This window comes from Stylophora pistillata, chromosome 4 (assembly GCF_964205215.1).
Source record: "Stylophora pistillata chromosome 4, jaStyPist1.2, whole genome shotgun sequence".
Lineage (NCBI taxonomy): Eukaryota > Metazoa > Cnidaria > Anthozoa > Scleractinia > Pocilloporidae > Stylophora > Stylophora pistillata.
This window is the reverse complement of record NC_142522.1, coordinates 27,334,103-27,357,612: the sequence shown is the minus strand read 5'-3', so window position 1 is coordinate 27,357,612 and position 23,510 is coordinate 27,334,103. Positions and strand designations below refer to the sequence as shown.

The window sequence follows — 23,510 nt, the reverse complement described above, 5'->3', positions numbered from 1 at the left end:
TGTCCTCTGGTGTAAAACTTCAAAGGTGTGTTTGCGTTGTATTTTATGGAACAAAGTTTTAGCACAATTGGGCTCGTACGGCTAAACAGCTTCTTTCAAGCGTGTGTAAGACTTACCACAACACTCCTAACTTTTACAGTGTCTCTTTTTTTATTTCACTGTAGATCTACGATCTGTCCCAAGATGCACTAAGTCCCTTGTACTACTTCCTTCTTCCAAGTGGAAAGATCAGAGATGTCAGCTTCATTTTTAATGATTCCGACCACAGTTTGATTCTAATGTCATCGGGAGGACAGTTGTATCTTCAGCCTATGGATGAAACCAGCAGTGCAATCAATGGTCCTTTCTATCTAACGAATACACTACCCATCGAACATTCTGATTTACAAGATTCCAATGGCCAAGTTGCCGGTGGAGGAGTGTCAGTGTGTTACTCTCACATCTTACAACTGCTGTTTTTCAGTTACAGTCAAGGTAATGTGTGCACTTGACGGATAAAATAGCAGCTGTATCGATTATCCATCGTAAACGCATTTTCTTTTCGGGTGGGGGGGAGGGGGTAAGGGACGGTGGGTTTATGCGCTTAATGTGTATTTGATTTCAGTCAGGCATGAAAACCCTTGGGGGATAGTATAATGCATTGAGATGAACCGTAATATTTCCATTGTCAAGTTTTTGAACCATCAAAGCGACAAAACAAGTAAATTAAATACAAGAGGAGAAAAAGGGAAACAGCATCGGAAGCAGAAATTCCTAAGAAATTTCTAGTAGCGTCATCTCTGTAACGGACGCACCGGACGCACCGGTAACATTTCTCATAGGTTACCTTACATTTTATTCTTAAACAGTGGTTTCTGAAACAGAATTATAATAACACTAAATCTAACTACCGACGATAAGTGATAACAAACGAAATAAACCCGGCGAAATGAATACTTAAAACATACCTGACGGTTTGGTCCATGGCAAGCTACATTATGAACATACAACAACAAACTACATAACATCAATGAAACTTTTCGCGCGAAAACTGAATTATATAATGACGCGACGGGACTGAACCCTACTATGTAGATGGACCGCTGACCCTTAAAATTTGTTATAACAATGTCCACGAGTTCAACATATCTATAAGACGTGTTTAATTTTATGAAGATGGCCACACAGTATCAATATGAAAGCAAAGACAGACACGAGTTTTATCCATGGCATATTTTACATTCCCAGTATTAACGTTCAACGTACATCCCTGCATAGAAAGTTGTGTTGTGGCTAAATGGTATATGTGTCACTTTTTACAGGAAAAACGTTTGTTGCTCCATGGAGCAAAGACCAAACGGGAATTAAGAAGATGTTTCCAGTGAATTTTAAGAGTAGTTCAGGTGGCAATAAAAACTCCCAGTATGCCGCTCTGTGTCAGTGGAGTGAAGTGCCACAGCATCCCGGACTGGTGTGTTGTCTGACACACACAGCTGGTGTTCCTGTGGTGTTGATGGTCAAGCCACATCAAATATTGGTAAAGGGAACTTTTCACACAGCTAAACCATATTCATAAGTGAATTAAACTGTATTCAAGAATGGTTAATCGCAGGTGATGTAGTTGTAAACTTGTAAGTGAAAGTGTATAGATTGCTTCAACTATTAACCATGTAAGTGTAAATGGTACTTAGTAAAAGTGACAGAAGAGGAGGCATGTGTTGAGTTTTCAGTGAGTGGCTTTTTGGGCATCAAAAATGATACTTGATGGGTTCATAGTTTTCAACAGTACTTTCTGTCTGAGTCTTCAGATGCAGCATCATTCAATCTGTGCATTGTGCATGGGTGACATAGTAACATTGAAGAACAATCTACAGTTGCGTTTTCACAAGTGAGATCTAAAGCTGTGAAATCGTTCACTTTTTCCAACAGATCCAGGAAATCAAAGCAACATCATCCAAAGCAAAAACCCAAGACATGGTAGCTATCCGTCATTCTGTGAGCACATCTGATCAGCTACGCACCACCATGATTCTCCTTTGTGAAGATGGCAGCCTTCGTGTATTCATGGCCAGTGCTGAGCATACTGGTTATTGGATGGCTCCTGAATTCCAACCTGTGAGGTCAGTGGTCAGTCTTTATAACAAAAAATTCTGAATGTAGAAAAATACGTTTTTCCAATCTTGTCACAAAGAAAATCCTCCTTAAAAATCGAGCCTCAGCCTTTCGAATACCATGCTGTGGTGTTCTACTACTGAGGCTCTATGGACTTTCTGACCGTCACTGAGCTTAATTTATGGCCACTGAACTTATTTAACTGTCACGGGAATTAAATGAGCTTCTCTAAGCTTGCTTCACCGTCACCGGATTTATATAACCGTCCCTGGGGTCCGTTTCTCGAAAGTCCCGGTAACTTAACGGGCCCGAAGCCAAGTTTTCAAATCAAAATTTAAAGGATAGAAAAGCAGGTTCTAGCACACAAATTGGTCCATTTCGTTTCTTAAGCTGACAGTTTTATTGTATTATTTTCAAAACTTTTGAAATCCCCATCTTAAATGAAAACAGAACTGCTTTACGGGTCCGTTAAGTGACCGAGACTTTCGAGAAACGGGCCCCTGGAGCCTGTTTCTTGAAAGTCTCTCTGTTCTGTTTTCATTGAAAATGATACAATAAAAACATCAAATAAAGAAATGAAGTGGACTGGTTTGGGCGCTAGAACCCGCTTTTCAATCCTTTTAAATTTTAAAACATTACTTCGGGCACTTAAGTTACCGGAACTTTCGAGAAACGAGCCTCTGGACCAAAACGCATTTAACACGCAAACCTTCTGAGTATATAAATCAATCGCTAGATTATGAAATAAACTAGGTGATGACTCTTTTCGACTCTTCTTTATTAGTTTATTTACAATTTTTAGTCAATTGTTAAACAAGAATACAATTACATATGATGCACGATCCTCGCAGTAGATAGCGCTATTTAAGCAATAGCGAAAATCAGACCTGAAAAAAATCAGGCCTGTACGGGACTCGAACCACTGACCTCTGCGATACTAGTGCAGCGCTCTACCAATTGAGCTAACAAGCCAACTGGGAGCAGGCCGTTAAGTTGATTCGTAATAAACCCGTGAAAGTGATAAATGAGATACAATGAATATATGAAGTTCATATATTTTGAACTGCGGTATTAGATACATATGATGCACGATCCTCGCAGTAGATAGCGCTATTTAAGCAATAGCAGGCCTGATTTTTTTCAGGTCTGATTTTCGCTATTGCTTAAATAGCGCTATCTACTGCGAGGATCGTGCATCATATGTATCTAATACCGCAGTTCAAAATATATGAACTTCATATATTTCATTGTATCTCAGGAATACAATTATTACAAAGGCTAAGACAATTGTCTGCCGACCGAGCTGAATAATGAAATGCTACGTCAGCGGGTATGCGGTCAACAACGCGGGCTCGAGTGTCCTAGGTCTAAAATTTAACGAAATTAGTGGAAAATAATAAGGGCTGACTTTTAAAACCGAGGAACTCTATTTTCGTCGAAGGCACTTTCCTATTTCCAAAGGTTTAAAGGAGAAAATTAATTTTTGAAAATTTTTAGGGGGTGTACCAAATTTTTGGAGGTTATTCTGTAAAAGAAAAGCGGCAAGGGAAACGACGCCTCGAAGCAACAGAATAGGAAATCAACAATGCGAACGACTCAAAATCCGTGTTTCCGCGGCAAAACCTAGCGCATGCGTATATGTTATTCAGCTCTGTCTTCTCTGCCCATGTATAGGCCTCTCAACATAGTGAAGCCTCTTCGAAAGAAGAAAACATCCAAAGCGAGAGTCAAATCCACAGCTGTCAGTTTCCAAGTGGATTTCTTTGAGCACTGTCAGCCATTTTTCAATGAAGTAGAGTTTGGTGGAGGAGATATTCTTCAAGTTTATAACATGCAGCAAGTAAAACATAGACTGATGACGGCTGGAATGTATATCGCAAGTACAAAGGTTGGTACATATTTAACCTGTTTCAATAGGAAATAGAGGCGATAGGTTGCCATACCTTGGTGCACTGATAGAGTTGTTACTTTACCTGTTAGAATAGGAAATATTGGCGATAGGTTACCATACCTTGGTGCACTGATAGAGTTGTTACTTTACCTGTTAGAATAGGAAATATTAGCGATAGGTTACCATACCTTGGTGCACTGATAGAGTTGTTTTGGTAAACACTGGAAACAAGGTGAAAGTTGGGAAAGATTATGAAAAGGACCTTTAACCCCTTACACTCTAACATCAGTATGCATATTCTCTGTACTGTTCTCCATACATTATCTAAGGTGCTGACCAGGAGAATTTGTTTAACAATAGTAATAAAGATCATTTCATCCTTCATCCTTTATTCTCGTGACCTTTATGGTTGATTCAGGGAGAAGTTAGATGCTAGCCATTCTTCGTTGTTCCTCAGAAACACATGTTATGTGATTATTCCTTTGTTAAAATAGAAATAAGGGAGTTTATTATCCAACTGTGCTTCGCAGAGTACAAATAATGCGCGAGACGAGTACAAATATCACGCGATATTTGTACTCCAGAAATATCCGCGAAATTCGCCCGCACTGAAATAACAATTTGGCGTGTTGGATAATAAATCTCTTATTAGGCGTTTTGTTGTGTAGTATCGCTGAGTATTTTTACTCGTTATTTGTATTTTGACTCGCTTTATGGGCTCGTCAAAGTACGACACAACTCGTAAAAATACTAAGCGATACTATACAACAAAACGTCTAATGATAGATCTATTTTAGGCTCTTGGGGAGTGGAGGTGAGTAGAGAAGTGCTTGGACCAAGACTGGGAGTTGTCTGATAGCAATAGTTTACACACGTGCTATTTTTCACTCGTATTTCTATCGTCTTGAATGATCTAAAGTCTGATATGGGAAGTGTTAATACTAGTTTTATTAATGCTTTAAATGTGTGTGTTCTCACCATATGGAAATGGTCTAACTGAATTTGTTTTTTTTTTTTTGTTATGTTTTGTTTTTTTCACTTGCAGCCAAATGGTTTCAATATTGAGATTACCAACACAAACCCTCGTGTTATTATGGTTGGTGTGAGAATTCAAATTGGCTGTCAGTCAGTGGAGAAGGCGCCATCCTTCGTGGAAATCTTTGGCAGAGTTATACAGTTAACATTAACGAGAAATAGATGGTTTGATCTCCCATTTACAAGAGAGGAATCACTGACTGCTGACAAAAAGTTTTCTTTGTTCAGTAAGTAAACATTGATTTTTATTTGTTCCTACTACCATCATGTTTTCTGCGAAATTGTCGTGCACTTGATGTTTCTCTTGCTTTCCGGGGATTCTATTGAAAATATATGTGAGTCAAGATTATGTTGTTTTATCAACTGAATTAATAATGTAAATTATAACATAACCAGAGTAAAGCGCGCGCTCTGATTGGTCAATTTGGCGTCCCCCATTTGCCCATAGGTGTACGCTGCTGACGTGAGCAAATGCAAAGACTATTTTTCCGCGCGCGATTGTTTTTTCTGGTCACGTAAGATTTGTTACATAAAAGGGAACTCTTGAGCTACAATGTATCAATGGTAGACACCACAGCGTACACTATTGAGTTATGGATGCACTTGGGAGGTTGCTAGGCACGAAAGAAGCGTAAGAGTCGCTCGAGGCGAAACTATTGAGTTATGAATGCACTTGGGAGGTTGCTAAGCACGAAAGAAGCGTAAGAGTCGCTCGAGGCTATCGCCTCGAGCGACTCTAGCTTCTTTCGTGCTATCGCCTCGAGCGACTCTAGCTTCTTTCGTGCTTAGCAACTTCCCAAGTGCATCCATAACTCAATAGTGTACGCTGTGGTGTTTACCATTTGTTAATTGACCACCGTGAAGAGTCTCTAAACCTAACGTTTTAAGCGTTAGTCCTCTGTCATTCACTCCGAAATAGCCTTTTTAGGACCTTAAATTTGCACTAGTCTTTGAAGACACCTACAGCATCAGCTTGCACAAGTATGCAGGTACAGATTTGTTTCCATGAACAGGAGTTTACGCACAGATAGATGTACAAAAACCTGATCACATACATATAATTATAAGCTAGGTTAATAGTGAATACCAGTTTAGAGTATACTAACTGAATGCTTGGAACAATATAGGAGAGGTTCATACTTATCATCTTACATTTGCCTTTTCAGTTGGCCAGTCTCTAGACCCATCAGGAGTGACCATGTTGGACTCAGTGAAGGTGTACACAAAAACAAAAGAGGCATTTGGTTGGCCTGATGATCCTCAGGAAGAGATTCCTTCCACTCCTGGTATGGGAAGTGCAGCTAGTGTGGACAATGAGGCGGAAATTGTTAACTCAGTTCCACCACTGACACCTGCTGACAAGTAAGGAAACTACTGTTATAAGTACCATTTTAGGCAGCCTACCAATCTGACTACTTTGCAGTTTTGATTGTTATAGTGAATTCTGTCATTGCTTGCAATCTTGGATATGTTTCAGACACAGGTAGGACTTATTGCTAAGTGGGTTCGTCTGAATTATGCACTTGACATTGTACCTCAAACAGAACGCTGTTGTCTTGGATTTTTTTTTTAACAAAAATGAAGGTCACCATCAACCGAATCAAAATATGGCGTCCAATTTGAATTGCCATTGTTCTGGACTGACTAGCCTCTCACACATGTGATAATCGTTTTGTGTTTCCACTTCAAGACGAGGCTATTAAGTCCAAAACAATGGTAATTCAAAGTGGACGCCATATTTCGATTCGATGAATTGTGGCATGTATTTGTAAATGTGAATGTAACTGCAGGCACATGGTTACCAGACACTGACTTGACAACTTGTTTCTTTCAGACTTGTGGTGCACCTCCTGGAGGTAGTCGATGGCTGCTTTTCCAGCTTTGTGTCGCAGGATGGGTCCTCAAGGCAGTCCGCTCTAGATGCTGCTACCTCACTGATGACCAGTGCTATGCCATCACGTGTTCAACATCAAGCCCAGACTCTGCTTGCCACTTTACATCCATCAAAAGTGTCCTACCACAGCCACAAGGTACAGTTTAGATTAGATCTAGTTGCTTTCCAATTCAAGGAAGAGTGTTTATCTCCATTAACTACATGTGGATGAACACCCATTACAGTAAAAGTGATCCCCTCTACGGTTAACAACATATCTCTTAGACAGATAGTCTTGTAAATTTCTAAATATCGCCGAGTTCATTCTTTTCAAACATTTTTCTCATCTGTTTGCCTGGGAGCAATTCCAAGCACATACGTAACTATGTAATATGGATAACTGGTCTAAAAAGTAACAGTGTCAGTGTACTTGGATTAAACGTGTAGGTCTAGCTTTGTGGCTTCATTTTGTAGAGCTGATAAGAATGAAAAAGATGACTGTAGATAGCATTTGAGGGGTGTCCGAAAAAAATCCCCAAATTACTTTTTCATGTAAAATTAAATTCTTTGTGTTGCACAAAAGAAATTTTAAAAAATCTCGTTTTAAAGGGAATGAATGGAAAGTTAGGTCGTTCATGCGGCAGTCAATCAAAGGCATTTAAGGCTTACCACGTTTTCTTTTATTTGTAATGGTCAGAGGTGAACATTTTGAACATATATCCAGATTCCTCATGCGGACTCAGAATTTGTTCTTCCCCCACGCTCGTGACAAGACAAAAAACACCTTTCTCTATTTCTTTACCGAACTCAAAACTTACCATCTTTCTTATTCTATTTACAACACATGACACTGTCGACATTGTCGATCCTAACAGTATGCAGACGCGTGTCGTATATATGAACTTCGTAATGGGCCTTGCTCACCACAGAGTCTTTGTGACTCAAAGGTAGAGCATCGGAGCGCGGAATCTGAGGTTCGATTCCTCATCGGAACTCGAATTTTTTCTTTGTCCCACGCTCGCGACAAGACGAAAAACTTCTTTCTCTTTTTTATCTAGATTGTTTCATGTGATTGTTAACATAAATATGTTTTTTTTTGCTCCAGGATCAGGCACAGCTTTCACAAGTAGTAAACTTCCTCTGTAAGCTTGAAAGTCCTTGTGATGGAGAGGAAACAAAGGAAGAAAACAAAGATACAGAAGTTGAAGAGACACCACAGACAGAAAAGGAAGAAGAAATCGAAGAGGTTTTGGTAAATGTCAGTGAACTTGATGTAGAAAGTTTCCAGCATCTGGTGGTGAGTGCTAGATCTGTAGCCATTACAAGACCCAGTAATCTGGCAAAGTACACCATCCTACCTGAACAAAAGACAACAGATGGTAAGTTAAGGAACAGATTGGTAACGACAGTGTTGGCTCCATTCTTTTACAGCTATTTTTGTGATTATTTTTACTATAAAATGCTACCCTTCTTTATTATTATGATGCATGCTTTGTCTGAAACTTGTCTTTTGCTTACACCGTGTTCGCCTCTTACCAGTTTAACGAACTCAACACAATTCATTGTTTTTTCTTCGCGGATGGCACGCAAGACGATTTTCCTAATGGAAGGGTTTGAAAGGGTGCACATTGCACCCCGACACTTTCCTGCCCTTTACTTTTTTACTAATGTACACAAAAAGTTTAACAAGTCTTATTTCTGAACGGGAAGATTAATCGGTGTAGAACGCCTCAAAGCAGTTTGTAGAAATTTTGTCAATATGGACCTTGTTAAACGGCCCAGCCTGCTACCAGTCCCCCACAACTCAGTGGTGGGGCATTCCAACCAGTAATCACATGGCCATAGGCTCGACTCCTGTTGGGAGCACTCGGAGTTCCTTTTTCCGAGTATGCCAGTGTCATTCGCTGAATAACATAATCCTTCACTGATATAAAATTGCATGCGATAATAGCACCGCCATTTAAAATTTATTGTTTTCTCTCTCCAGAGGGTGACGAGAAACACCATTTCGCTGTAAGTCTAATGAATGCCTTTTGGAAGCTGCACGGCTGTCAACCTGTAAATCCTGTTCTTTCGCCATTGTCTTCAATTGGTAAGGTTCAAAAACTGAAGGTAAAACTTTAAATCACGTACATTGTAGATGCACAGGTACTGTCTTCACAAGCTTGGAAAAATCACGTTACTCTTTTTTAAAGCTTTTTGAAATATTTTTTTTCTAAAGAGTGATAAAACGCTGTTTTAATTTCAGGATTCCAACATGTGGAGTCTACGGTGACAGCTCTCGTTGACATCGTCCATGCATTTGCCATAGCAGATCCCTCTAAAGTTGGACTTGCAGTCAAACAGTACGTGAAAATGCTGCTGTGCAAGGTATGTACATTTTGGAAGCAAGGGTGACAATGTGCACAGAGTTTGAAATTCTGGTTTGAAGTACTTTTACATTTCATCTTCTCTTTACTACTTGATTTTTTCCGTTTTTTTTTTCCTTGGATAGTTTGGTTCCTAGTTTACTGTGATCATTAGCTTAATATTTTGGGTTTTTGTAATTCTTATGCTTTTTTTCAAATTGCATGGATATCACATCTTGTAAGTCAATTACTTATTTCTCTCTTGATTTGCAACCATAGAAACCATTTCTTTATTTACTTTGGTGTCCCTTCACATGGTTCTTATTATTGCATTGTTTCATTATTTGTGGACACATTTTGTTTTTCTGTCAATGGTATTGGGGACGCAGATGCTAGAAACGAATTTGTCGATAAATTTTTAGTCTATTTTATCATGTTATCGTATTTACCATGCAAGAGTACCTTCAACCGAAAAGAGACGAAAAAGTATTTGTTTGGTACTATCACAAAAAGACAGAAGAGGGGATGACAAAGCAAGAACGAAAAAATGCATCTAAAAAATTTAGCCCAAATTTTCATGTTCGACATTAGCAGTTAGAGTTAGTCTTCTCGTTATCAACCGCCCTGGCGGTGCTAAAGCTCCTTTAATCACCAGAGCAAAAATTTCTGATTTGTTGTATCCCTAGGACCAATCTGTCAGCTTTGCCTGCAAACATGCGTTGATGCGACTCATACACAAACACTGGCATGGGATGGGTAATTCCCCTCCTCAGTGCAACACTCCCATTGGGGAAGGAGCTGGAGGAGATGACTTTGATGGGGAAGATGATGAGGCAGACCAGGATAGAGCTGGTGAAACCCCTCCAGACAGGTCAAGTGCAACTGGAGCAGATGAAACTGAGGCAAGGGGGCAGGAAGCTGCGGAGGCCCATGAGGTATGGCGCTCTTTTTAAGTATTATACGGTGGTTTTTATTGGTGTTGCTTTATTTCTGTTGTATGGAAGTGGTGATTCAGAAGTTTTGCTTCGTAATTCTTAACACCACACATACATACTTTACTTTGCAATGTGATAAGACTGGACGCACGACTGGGAGGTCTCCAGGTAGTTTCTTAAGCCGTGATTGTAAACAGCCAGCTTGCCAACATGCCCCCCTGCACGTTGAATATTTCTTTTTTGACGTAATGCTTTGGCCCACTAGCCATTTTGCTACGAGCACTGCTGATAGCGAACAGGTCATTAACTCAATTTAATTCTATGAAAATATTTTTCTCTCTCGCATTGAAGGCGGCACCAGAAGAGCCTGCTCAAGAACAAAGCCAGCCATCAGCAGCAGGGCCTTCCATAGCAAGTGCCGCCAGTCATCTGGAGGCCTTACTGCTTGGTGCTGGCGGCCTGCCAGGCATGTTGGATCTGCCTCCAGATGCAGATGATGAAGCCATGGTGGAGCTTGCCATTGCTCTTAGCCTTCAGGACCAAGCGGGTGGACAAGGTCTAAGTCTTCCTGGTTTGCCACTTCCTGCTGTTCAAGCCATCGGAATACCTGTTGAAGCTGCCATGTCGTCTGATACAGCTTCAGGTAAACGTACCACAACAGAGAAATTGTCAGATTGGGGCATTGTGCAAATGGAGTGGTTATATTTTCGTTAAGACATGCAAAGTTACTTCCATCTACTTAGTTTGTGAGGAAATTAATTTATTGCGCTGCATCAGCTGACGAAGGAAGTATTCAACTGATAATTAAACTGATAGTTTATCTGCCTTTTTCAACTTCTGGGTCGTTATTATTTACGAGTATCCATATGCCACTTGTCGTTAGGTCAAGGAAGCGAAGATGAGTATGAAGTTCCACCCTGTAGTGCCCAGGGCTCCTCAGCAGGGCATAGCGCTCCCAGGTCTCCTTTGCCTCCTGACACGGGACATAGTGGGGCTGAATTTGAAAGTGGAAGCAGTTTAGATTCAGTTGCTGCAGAGACTGGGACCAGCATAGAAACTATCGTCATGGGAAGTGAGCAAGCAGGTTGGTTTATCATCCTTCAGCTCCAGATGGTGACTTATTTCCTTATGTTCTGTTTTGATGGTGATAATTTTTACTTCACCCTGGTTTACCGGAAAAAGAGGGCTAATTAGGACTTTGACTGGCCTTGAAGTAAAAGGGATTCCCAGGCAGGTTTTGCGTCGACAACTCCGTGACTTGATCAAGAGAACGGCTATGGAATAGGGGTGGGGGGGGGGGGGAGGTTAGGAGGTGGGTGATGAGTAGAGAGGGTGTTCACTTGCTTGACTGTTATTTCCTCAAGGAAGAATGGTGGTTTCTTGCAACGTAGGCAGGAAACGCCTTGGGCAGTGATTATTTATCAGATGTGCAAAACGTAGTCATTCGAACAGGAACGGGAACAACTAAGACTGTGGAAACTATCATTTTAGACCTATTAAAGAATAAAATTCCTTGATGAATTCTGTGGCTCTTCTTTTCAGCTGCTGTGGACAGCCAACCTGGCAGTAGGAATAATGAAGATGAGGAGCAGGGTCGGGCTCATACTTCAGGAGACAAAGAATCGCAGATGGATCAAGAGAAGCTACACTCGCTGAAGCTTCTACTCTTGGATGAACTGTTGCTTCATCTTCCTAAGTTGAAAGATGTTGGTGGTGTCCAGGCCATACCCTTCATGCAGGTTTGATGGCCGGGCATTATTTAAACGAGCTCTTTTTTCTTCATTTTGGAAAAAGATGGGTCAAAGAAGAAATTTCACAAAACTACTTGTGTAGAAATTACGGTAGTAAGGGCGTTAACTGTTGTGTCACGTCTACGAGCTACGCACAACGGGTTTGAATAATGTAGAGAAAAATAAACAAGTGTTTTGTGATAACAGAATGCCTCTAGAACCTTTACTATATGTAGGTGCACAAAAAAAAGCATATGATTTCGAAAATTACTAAGGCATTAACATGATTACAAGGTTTGAAGACTATGGCCCCCCACCCTGTTCCCCTTTAAGCATTTTGAGCGCCGAGATGAAAAATTGGCATGGTCGTATTTTAGGCGGGACTCTGTAATTTGTGCACTTCAAGTAGGAAAAAAAAACAATTACGCTGGAACTCGTAGATTTCGTCGCCACATGGAGTAAAAATTAGTCAACAGTACGCTACAGGTTGGAAATCTCATCCAATTTCTTATTTTATAGGTCTTGCTGATGCTGAGTTCTGATTTGGAAGACAGTGAAAGAGACAGGGCAGCATTGAGTAAAGTGTTGTCGACGTGCTTAGAAGAGCTGAAGCTGGATCAGATTGTAACTACTCATGCCTTCCCTGTTTTGTTACTATCCTTTCAACCAGTCAGACTCAAAACTAAACTAATCGCGACTTGACCGCTCGCGTTTTTCCCGCGCCTTTTTCCCGCGCTTTTCCTTGGTAGATTTAACGTTTTCATCGCCTCCATGCGATATTTTCCTTCCTTTGTTTGTCTGTTTTTATTAATTTGCTTTGGTTTACAGTCTTCAATGGAAATGCGTTTCAAAAGAGTGCCTGTGTATTGATTATTTCTTACAGTATGCTATGCTTGGGTTCTAACAAAGCGACTGAAGCTAGCTTGTGATGTACATTAGCAAGCCTCATAGCTGAACTATAGAGAAATAAAAGTTTGTTCGTTGCGCTTTTTCTTTGGTACTGCCGAGAATGGTTTCAGTTGCTATCGATATGAAACTTACACTGAAAATATCATTCTTTTATTATTTTAGCAGGATGTGAAACACATTTCATCTCGATCCAAACAACACGAGGTCTGGCTGATCATCATGAGGCTGTTGAGTGTGCTGATGTCAAGAACAAAGTCCAGTTCAAAAAGTGGTTCTGGGGTAACGAAAATTTATCATCTTTGCTTAAAGATAAGTGCTTGTAAGCGCAATTTCCTTATCAAATGTGGAAGTCATAAGGGATTGCACTGGTCTGCTTTACTTTGAACAGTGATTGGCCCGGTAAAAACATATGTCGTCTCGGTTACTCGCGTTTTCTGTTGAGGTAAAATGAGAAGGAGCCATGTACACCTTTTTCTTTCTAATTTTTTTGATTTATGAGAATTATATTACCGAAATGAGAAGATCTTTATTTACAGCCAAGAGATCCATGTTACATCTGTGTGTAGTTGTTGAGTACAGTGCTTATTTAACAGCTACGCGAAAAAGTGCAACATTTTCAAACTTGTAAATATTTGAGAACGAGAGTGGATTGAACTGCAAGACTTGTCAGCAGTAAAAAAGTTTATTAGAATTAGTGCAAATTTATTTTGAAACCAGGTGTAACCGTGAAGACCTAGTAACTCATGATGGATATTTTTCCCTCAAGGCTTCCTCTTTGGTGTGTAGACAAACGTCAGCCACTCTGTGTGAGTTGGGAATTACAAGTAACTGTCTGGAAATTCTAAAGACTCTTTTGGAGCACTGGAAAGAGGTGGCCAGCCACGAAGAAGTAGGCCTCCATTTGAAATTCTATAAACACCAAGATCTTTTCATTGTTACATGAACAGCTTAACAGTTTAGGTGGATGTCAAACTGAAATAACGAAAGTATCAACAAGAATCTTACATTATTCAGGGCTCGACACTAACTCTTCAACTTACTATCCAAGTGGCTAGTGACAACGTAGATGTTACGACAATTTCAGTTTGTTTACTAGCCAAGTTGGCCAGTGGAAATCGAAAACCACCAGCCAAAAAACTGAATTTCTACTTGTCCGTGGCTAGTTGGCTACCGTTAGTGTCGAGCCCTGGTTATTGAAAAACATGACAAAATAGTACTCTGATTTTAATTTGAATTGTACATGGTACTTTTATGAAAGGAACAAAAATATTCAATTTTGCCCGAGTAATATTAACTCTGTTATCAATTTTTTCTGTGTTCGAGTCTTCAAATGTCGTACTTTATTTAAGAGACTTCCCTTCCTACATGCTGTTGACGTAACTTCATGCTTTCGGCTTTTAACACTATCAACTACCTAATCTCAGGGATAAAATTATTTTTGTTTATCCAGGAGGAGCCGTCTGGTATCGGTGGAGCATTATTGAAGCCTCATCCCACAAGCCCACCACCGGACATGTCACCATTCTTCCTAAGACAGTATGTCAAGGTGCGTTCTGTTCATTGGAAGATCACTTTGTTTAACGACGGAGACTTCGTATGCTTTATTTTGTGTAGTCCAATGAAAGATACCCACTGTGTGGTGAGCAATGATGAGAAGAAATTTTCAATCGAAGATCTCAAGTAATACGCCACGACATTGGTTAAAATCTACTGCGCTGTTTTATTGGTGAAGAAAACTTACGTCAGCTTCTCAGCCAATCGGATGCAAAGCGCTTGTCGCGACCCGGTACAGGGTATTTCCTGCTCTTCTGACAGTTTTCTTGATTTAACTGACTTCTCAATGACATCTTTTGATAGCCTCGTTTGTTCTTATCGGCCTTTGTTGCAAATTTGGCTTTGGTTTTGAGACACCCTTTCGAAATGCACTTTATCTGTCTTTCATACTGATTGCACGTTGTGCTAAATCACTTGTGAAATGTAAACGTTCCAATATTGTTGAAAGTTCGCTTGTGTTCACTCAACATGAAGAATGTTATTCAGCGACCGGACTTGATTGCAAATATTTGTGATTTTTATAATTTTTTTTTTTTAATGTTCATTCGTCATTTAGGGACACGCCGGAGATGTGTTTGAAGCTTATCCACAACTGCTGACTGAAATGGCTCTGAGACTTCCATACCAAGTAAATGTGATAAAAATCAACTTTTTAAAAAACAGGCAACCAATTGTGCGTCTAGGTTGATTGTTGTATTACACTGTGCATAATCTCAAGAGTTATTTTATTGTAAACGAATGTAATGACACCTATTAGTGTGAGTAATGTGGCTGTGCTAGTCCTTTTGCTCGGAGACAAATTGGGTAAAGCGTAAGTCTAGATTATGCTTAAAAACTTTGTTTCACTTTAGGTGAAGAAGGTTGCAGATTCTCTTCATCTTGACAATTCCCCACAGTTTGGCGAGGAATGGTATCAAATCTTGTGCGAGGTTAGTGAGGCAGAATGTACGGAAAGATTGATTTCGTTTGGTTTAATCTAAACTATGCAGAACTTGCATTGTATGCAACACAATCTATATCATACATGCAGTTTTCACATACATGCAGTTTTCACTGGTAACGTTAAAATATCCTTTTCTTTTATTTTAGTACCTTTTGATTCAGCAGACTCCATTCGTGAGAAGACAAGTCCGAAAGGTAAATAACCACTGAAAAGGCTACTGCTAAGAAACGTAACACGAACCTTAAGAACCAAACCTTAATGAATCTAGGAATTGAACCTTGCGAGCCTTAAGAACTCAATACTGCGAACGTTTGTTTCATACTTAATTAGAACGTAGCATGAAGCCGAATACTGTTTATCTTATGAAGTGGCGTGTTTATTGACACATGCATAGCTTTCCTATACCAGAAATTGAGTTGAAGTCTTGGAGAGAAGTTGTTGTTCACGAGTTCGGATAGTTGTTTTGACGAGCTAGAGTCTTAGAATCTTGTTAAATTCAATTCTAGGAGGATACACCCAATAAAAACCTTAACAGCTACCATTCACCTTAGGCTATATTAAATGAGAAAGAAGATCTGACCTTTTTTGGTCATTTTCGTTCAAATATAAATTATTGTAAGCATAGCCTTCCCCCTCTGAAGGGGTGCATCTAAAAATTATTGCCAGAGCTTCCTAAATTGATGCGAGGAAAACAACTAGTAAGAATCTCAAAAGCAGGTTTGCCTCAGTTTCAGTCATTTGGTATCACGATGTGTTGAACTGTGATTACATAAACTAAATCTTCACTTGTGCCTCGCTCTCTTCCTCCAAATATTCGTTATTTAATAGCAAAATTGTTGTTTTTCTTACAGCTGTTGCTGTTCCTGTGTGGATCTAAAGAAAGTTATCGCCAATTAAGAGATCTTCATGCTCTAAAATCACACATGAAAATTGTCAGGTGGGTTCAAAGAATTTACATTTTTAGTTGAAAAATAGAATTTATGCGTGAAGTGTAAATACAGTTTGTGACAAGTAATTTTGTTTTCGATTCTACCTTGAGATCTGAACACCACGAAAATGGCAATATTTCTGATATCATGAAAGTCTATCAGGTCAGTCTAATTAATTGTTGCGCTTGGAGAAACCTTAAGGCTGATTTAAACCAAAACTGCAATTTGTGCGAAAACTTTCACTAAGGTCATTTATCGTTTGCCCGTGACTTACTGTTCGTCATGTCAGAACATGCGCCTTTCTATGATCACTACAAAGCGCAAAAGGTACACCCACCTTGCCAAGTAACTCGCAAACGCTGATTCAGAGACCTGGTAAGGAACACAAACGTTAAATTGTACAACTACTAATGCAGGCCTCGTATCACGAGGGAGTTATGGACGACTCCGCCATGAGTTAATTCAAAGTCACGACACTATTCCATGATATAAGCCTCATAAACTCAAATAAGTTCGACAAATTACTAGACGCTTTGAAAAGCTAAAGCATGTTGAACTCCTACGAAAGTTAGTGATATAGCATTCTGCTATTTTTAAGATTCTGCTGGATTCATTACCTGAGGACGCCAGATTGGTAAAAGACCATTGCACTTAGTGTTCGCATTCTGAGGGGCGGCGCTTTCCCACTCGTCACGACCACGAGCAAGTATGTTAGTAAATACAAACATCACAAATTCACTTTATCACAAAAATAGAGAACTAAAACAGACAAACAAACAGTACAACGAGGCAGTTACAGTGGAACCTCGATTTAGTGAAGTGCCAAGGGACTGGGGAAATTGATTCGTTCTATCGAGGGTTCGTTATTTAACAAATGGTAAGCACCACAGCGTACACTATTGAGTTATGGATGCACGCGGGAGGTTGCTAAGCACGAAAGAAGCGAAACAGTCGCTCGAGGCGATAGCCGAGAGCGACTCTAGCTTCTCGAGTGCTTAGCAAACCTCCCAAGTGCATCCATAAATCAATAGTGTACTCTGTGGTGTTTACCATTTGTTTTATAACATAACATTGATACATTGTAGCTAAAGAGTTCCCTTTTATTTAACAAATCTTACGTGACCAGAAAAAACAAGCGCGCGCGGAAAAATAGTCTTTGCACTTGCTCACGTCAGCAGCGTACACCCATGGGCAAATGGGAGACGCTAAATTGACCAATCAGAGCGCGCGCTTTACTTTGGTTATGTTATAAATCGAGATTCTGGGGCATTCACTTTACTGTAACTTTAGCCGGGCTGAAACTGAAGAATCGTTCGTTATATCGAGGACTTCGTTAAATAGAGGTTCGTTAAATCGAGGTTCCACATTAACTAAACGGCAATTTAGGAGACAAGGTTGTTACAACACTTAAAATATTTTTATGACGTCAAAACAACAATAAAACGAATGACAGAAAGAACGTGATAAAGAATGAACGAGAACCAGACAGACAGACAGGCAGAATGCGAGAGAGAAAAGAAAATTTTATTCCTTTTAGACAAATGAATTTAACATTTTACTCACCTCACAGCGGCCATGTGACAATCATAGTGTACGATACTGAGGTGACTTACAGTAAAATATATACCCCCCTGCGGATACAACAACAGAAAGTAAACATACCAAAGATGTCACTAAATTTGGTAAAGTCATGCTCGCAACTTGAATAACTTTCCATGTAAAATAATACCATACGGTGGTTCATAACATCGTCTAAAATGAAACTGCTGGTGGGGTACATAATAATTATGACTTGTGATGATGACGATGATCCATCTGCTTCGCGCTGAAGTCATGTTCATTGTGGCTGATGAAGCAGCGGTTGCCAAAACCTTAGAGAGCAGTTATCCGCAATCTTCTCCATCTTTGCCAGTCTGCATTCATTTTTGCTCTTTTCCTAGTACTTGTCAACTCGCAAACTTGTAAATTACCTAATTCTAGAAAACTATTGCATTGAGGCATTTTCTATTACGGCACAGTTTTTTACTTCATCCAGATAATACAAAGTATTGTGAAACAGCTCTTTCATTCCCCACAGATATTTGACTTTCCCATTATCACTTCTTTCCTTGTTGACTGCTCTATCACTTTTGGCAAATAACTTTGAGTATAGCTAACAGCAAGACAAATTTAAACTCTGACAAGAACAATAACCTTGTAAACAAATCCGCAGAGTTTTCTGATGTGTGTTTTTCGTTGTTTTTTTTTTCGAATTCCTCTAGTATACATCTTTTAGTGAATGAGTAGATACCGAGAACCTGTAACGAAAAAAAAAAAACTCCGAAGTTAAGCAGGGACAATTGTTTTACACTGTGAAATGTTACAATAGCTGAGCTTCCTAAACTTCCATGTTTCAAGAACACATTTAGTCTGCAGTGCAGGTGTCTTATTAGGGTGAGTTAACATTAAGAAGCGCGCGATCATTTATTTAATCGGTCAGAATTTGGAGTTAGAGTCGACGGTAGGAGGGGGTGGGAAGGGACGAAATATTTACTCCCCCACCCTCACCCCTCCCTGTTCTTTAACTGTCACTCGCCCCCTCGGTACAAATTTCTTTCCCTCCCCAGCCTCCCGCTTTCAATAAGATCAAAGAAGACGGCCCTATTTTTCGCTGAGAAAATACTGAGCACTCGCTCGCCGGAATTACGTCCGCTCTGCTGGGTAAGACACGTCCAAAGGGTACAACAGACCTTTTATGGATGATATTTGTATCCCTCACGGCAAATACAACACGCAAGTCCGGACTCTTATTGTAGTTCTTCCATCTCGCGAAGTAAAATTGACGGTTTAGCGATGATTTTTCCTCCAGAAGTTGTCTGAGAAATAATTGATATTCATTTAAAACATCAAAATTACAATCCATATTTTTGGATTGCTTTGCCCTCAATATCCATGTATCTGTCACACAAAAAAGTTATATTACAAAAAAAAAAAAAGACAAAAGCAAAAGAAGGAAAGCAACTGCTAAAACATCTGGGAAAAAAGGTAGAAACCCTGATAAGGAACCCTTGTATAGAACGAAGATCCCGGTACAATCAGCAAATAAACTATTTAAAGTGGTAGGAATAGAGCTGAGGACTAAGTTTTGGTCTATAAGGCGATCGAACAAGAGCAGTGGAATTTTGACGAGAATCTTTAAGCAAAGGGCATTACTTCCCAAAAAACTAGAAGGCAAAAGGATTTTTTATTACCACTAAATTCAATTAGTCCAGCTGTTATCGACCACAAAAAGCTCGATTTGTTCAAATTGGTGATACAAGCATGAAACTTTCACAGATTGTTAAGGGCTCTAAGGGAAATATTTTCGGATGTAGGGCCAAGCCAAATTAAGCTCTAGAGTCCAGATCTGCGCATGCCCCGAATTTGCTAGCATGGAAGCGAGGCTTAAAATAAAAAACGCCTTAAAGGAAAGAGTTTAAGGAAAATAACCGTCAGTTATAACAAAACTGATAATTTGTTGTACATTTTGATACACTTCAAGCTTTTGAGGCGGTCACGTGACCAGTTATAAGGTTTTTTTTTTTATTAGCTTTTTTTATCATTAGCCCGCAGATATACCGAAAAAGCGAAAATTATTTTTATTTCTTTTTAATGTGGCCACTTAAAAAGTATATTTTCTTGCTATTCATCTTTTTTCTTTACGATTCACTTTGTTATTTTATTTGTTTCGTTTATACTTTAGAATAATAAATTAATACTACATGAGGACAACTAAACGGATTTCGAATTCTTTTCTTTTTGCCATTGCATAAAGGACTGGCTATCACGTGCACAAGAGTTATACAACAAGGAAGAACTTGACCCGAAGGATTTTGTTTCGTGGGCGGCTTACGGAGCCTCCAAAACTCCACTCTCCATCTATAAGCCTGCGATAGCTACGCTGCTTCCTGTGTTTACTGAGAATGCATATTCACTGGCCATGGTAGCACATAGCATGAAAGTCACCAAAGCGGCTGTGCAGCACCTTAACCCCTTGCAAACGCCAGTTATCGCCCTTTACCAACCTTTATATGCCCTGGCAAAGCATATCCAGTGGACGCTTCTTGAATTTAATGAAGACAAGCTCTTCGCCATGATGGACTCCATATCGAAGGACTCCATGAAGGACTCCATATCGAGATGGCTTTATCAAAAATGCTAGGAAAGTGGCTTACTGGTTGAGGATGGTCAAAGATCATGTATAGCGCGGGGTTGCAACTCAAGGGGTCGCAGAATCGTTTCTAACTGCAAGTCATGTGACACGCACACGACGTGCACACTAAGTGACAGCGGCAAGTCTTCATATTCTGAAGAAGAAAGCGTACAGTGCATACAAGGATAAACTTGAGGAGACTGAGCAGAGCCTAATATTTGAAGACTGGGAAAACACAATGGAAAAGAAGTCATCACATTTTCTGTTCTGGGGACTAGTGTTACATTTAGAGTCCACCTGTCTACGTTATATAGACGAGCAGTACTTCAGGGAGTTCATACTTTGGGCCAAACCCCCTTGTGCCAGCCCGCACTTCCTAGCCCTGCAGACTGGGGATGGTAGCATCTAGCAAGTGACTGGTCACCGTATTGGACGACTTTTAAACAAGCAAAAGACACCTGCTATGAATTTATCCACTGTGGATGTAAAACTGCATGCAGGGAGAGATGTAAGTGTATGAAGGCTAATCTGGTGCGCACCGGCCTCTGCAAATGTGGCGGAAATTGCCAACAGTAATCGTCAAAGAACACTCGAGTGATAAAGTATATGTATGTAGTGTATATATAAAGCCTATTGCAAGATATGTAAGCCTCGAATTTGTACAAAGATGATAGGTTTTGAGTCCTGGAAGCAAAACATGAAAAACATGATTGATATGTTTTGTGTTAGGTACCAACTGACACAAAAAGAAAGCCTTTATCACCTATGCAGAAGAACAAATTGAGCGCATATGATTGTTTCTATCATCGTTACTATAAAGCCCATCACACAATATATTAGCCTCAGAATTGCACTTGAGGGATAGTTTTTGAGTTCAAGAGGCAAAAGTATTGTTTGTCGTGTTTGTGTTTTTTTTTTGTATTAAATATGAACTGATATTAAAAAGTTCTAAGGAAAGTCCATACTTGTTTAAAAATGGAAAAAGTTTAGTCAGGAGATGTCATGAGTTTTATAGAAATTGGTTGCCTCTGACTGTTGTTATTTTTGAAACAGACGTTTCGGCAAATGCTTAAGCCTTCATCAGTGATATGAAAAACGAAGATCGTTATCATACGCCATTTACAAAGACATGATACACATACAAAGACATATACAAAGACATGCTGGGGAGTTTTTACCGGTCAAAAGCTATGCACAGACCTTCGGCATGGCTGGACAAGTTCGAAGATCTCATCGGTTGCATTACTGCGCAGTGGGACGCCCCAACGCGGCGATATATTTCCCTACTTGACTACCTTCATGTCAAGCAAATCATTGACAAACCTACAAGAACAACAAGAACATCACGAACCTTACTGGGTCACATTATTATCAATGATCCATCCAAAATAACATCTCATGGTGTGATACCGTGCAGTATTGTGAGTGACCACGATGGCCCCTTCGCGTGTGTAAACATCCGCGTAGCTCGTTATCAGCCAAGATATAAGTACATCAGAAACCTGAGGAACTTAAATGAGACAGCTTTTTTAGAGGACTTCTCTGCACTACCATTTTCGGTAATAACATCAACTGATGACCCTGACGATCAATTAGAGACTCTCAACACCTTGTTTAACGACTGCCTTGAAAGGCGCGCACCCCTCAGAAGGTGCCGTGTGACACGTCCTCCCGCCCCGTGGATGGATAACGAAACAATACTTAACCTCTAGTCACAAAGAGACAAACTGAGGCGCGAAGCGCATCAGTCAAATTCAGAATCTTCTCGGTCTGCTTTCCGGGAAGTGCGAAATAAAATAAAGAACGCTATACGCAAAGCTCGTAAAGCTTTCATGGAAAAGGCTTTGCTGTCCAACAAGTCTAAGCAAGTCTGGCGCATGGTTCATCGCGTACTCCACCCCTGTCGACAGCCTTTAAGGTTCGACCCAGACAAGCTTAATCTTCATTTTGCTACGACCGCAAGGAGAACGCTTGATGTTGAATGGACAAACGAAGATGAACTCTTCCAGTTCATCCGCGGTCTTACGGATAAAGAGAGCGCCTTCCACCTGGAAAGTGTTACACAAAGAGAAGTCCTGCGAACCCTTAAACAACTGCGCAGTGATTGCTCAAATGGACCCGACCAATTGCCAGCCCGGTTTGTAAAGCTAGCTGCTGGATGCATGGCCGACCCACTCACAACTATCATCAATAACTGTATTTCAAAGTTGTACTTCCCGCATGTCTGGAAAATCGCGCGTGTCAGCCCCATTCCAAAAGTTGACACACCGGTCTCGGATGATCACTTGCGTCCAGTGTCGATTCTTCCCATACTTTCTAAGGTATTTGAGAAGTTAGTTGCTTCCCAAATGACTGATTTCTGCACTAGAGAATCTCTCCTTAGAGACACCATCTCGAGCTTTCGTAAGGGGCATTCGACCTCTACGGTACTCTTAGGTATAAGGGACGACCTATTGAGTGCCATGAAAAGGAAAGAGGTAACTCTTATGGTACTAGCAGACTTTTCGAAAGCATTTGATACCGTTTGTTTTAAAACGGCGATAACCAAGTTGCATCACCTCGGTTTTTCAAAGTATGTCCTCGAATGGCTTGCAAATTAACTATGCGGCAGGAGACATTACGTTCAAATTGATGATCGCAAATCCTCACCCGTGCTCTCCGAATTTGGAATCCCCCAAGGCTCAATCCTTGGACCGATGTTGTTCAATCTCTACGTCGCGGATCTTCAAGATATTCTTCCACCAACAGTCAAAAGTTTCCAATATGCGGACGATACAACATTATACACTAGCTGTACTACACCGCAGATCCCATCTCTAGCGGAAAGCATGAATGCGACCCTGGCAGGCCTCAGCGCCTGTTCAAATGATTCAAACCTGGCCCTAAATTCTAAGAAAACCGAGGCCATTCTTATCTCAACTCCACAGATGGCTCATGTTCATTCTCTCGGAATCTGGAGTTGGGATAAGATATCTCCGTTAAACCACTGGAACGTATAAATGTGACAAAACTCCTGGGAGTACACATTGACTCAAATCTTAGATGGGAATTTCATATCAATTTTATTCTTAAATCTTGTTATGCGACTCTGAGAACCTTAA

General features: G+C 40.2%; 1 protein-coding gene across 1 annotated transcript in view; it reads left to right on the top strand.

Moving 5' to 3' along the window:
- Nucleotides 1-20,305, top strand: part of LOC148733136 (E3 ubiquitin-protein ligase UBR4-like) — a 41,086-nt gene extending 20,781 nt beyond the window's left edge. Inside the window, 23 exon segments of the mRNA XM_088756487.1 lie at nucleotides 165-474; nucleotides 1,302-1,516; nucleotides 1,909-2,099; nucleotides 3,766-3,979; nucleotides 5,028-5,244; nucleotides 6,184-6,379; nucleotides 6,852-7,047; nucleotides 7,996-8,269; nucleotides 8,878-8,982; nucleotides 9,139-9,260; nucleotides 9,925-10,173; nucleotides 10,525-10,816; nucleotides 11,057-11,257; nucleotides 11,716-11,912; nucleotides 12,423-12,527; nucleotides 12,975-13,091; nucleotides 13,579-13,701; nucleotides 14,263-14,358; nucleotides 14,923-14,994; nucleotides 15,218-15,295; nucleotides 15,456-15,503; nucleotides 16,161-16,246; nucleotides 20,032-20,305. Coding sequence (XP_088612613.1) covers nucleotides 165-474; nucleotides 1,302-1,516; nucleotides 1,909-2,099; nucleotides 3,766-3,979; nucleotides 5,028-5,244; nucleotides 6,184-6,379; nucleotides 6,852-7,047; nucleotides 7,996-8,269; nucleotides 8,878-8,982; nucleotides 9,139-9,260; nucleotides 9,925-10,173; nucleotides 10,525-10,816; nucleotides 11,057-11,257; nucleotides 11,716-11,912; nucleotides 12,423-12,527; nucleotides 12,975-13,091; nucleotides 13,579-13,701; nucleotides 14,263-14,358; nucleotides 14,923-14,994; nucleotides 15,218-15,295; nucleotides 15,456-15,503; nucleotides 16,161-16,246; nucleotides 20,032-20,152 — 3,825 coding nt within the window. The 3' untranslated portion in view covers nucleotides 20,153-20,305.
- The last annotated feature ends 3,205 nt before the right edge of the window (nucleotides 20,306-23,510 follow it).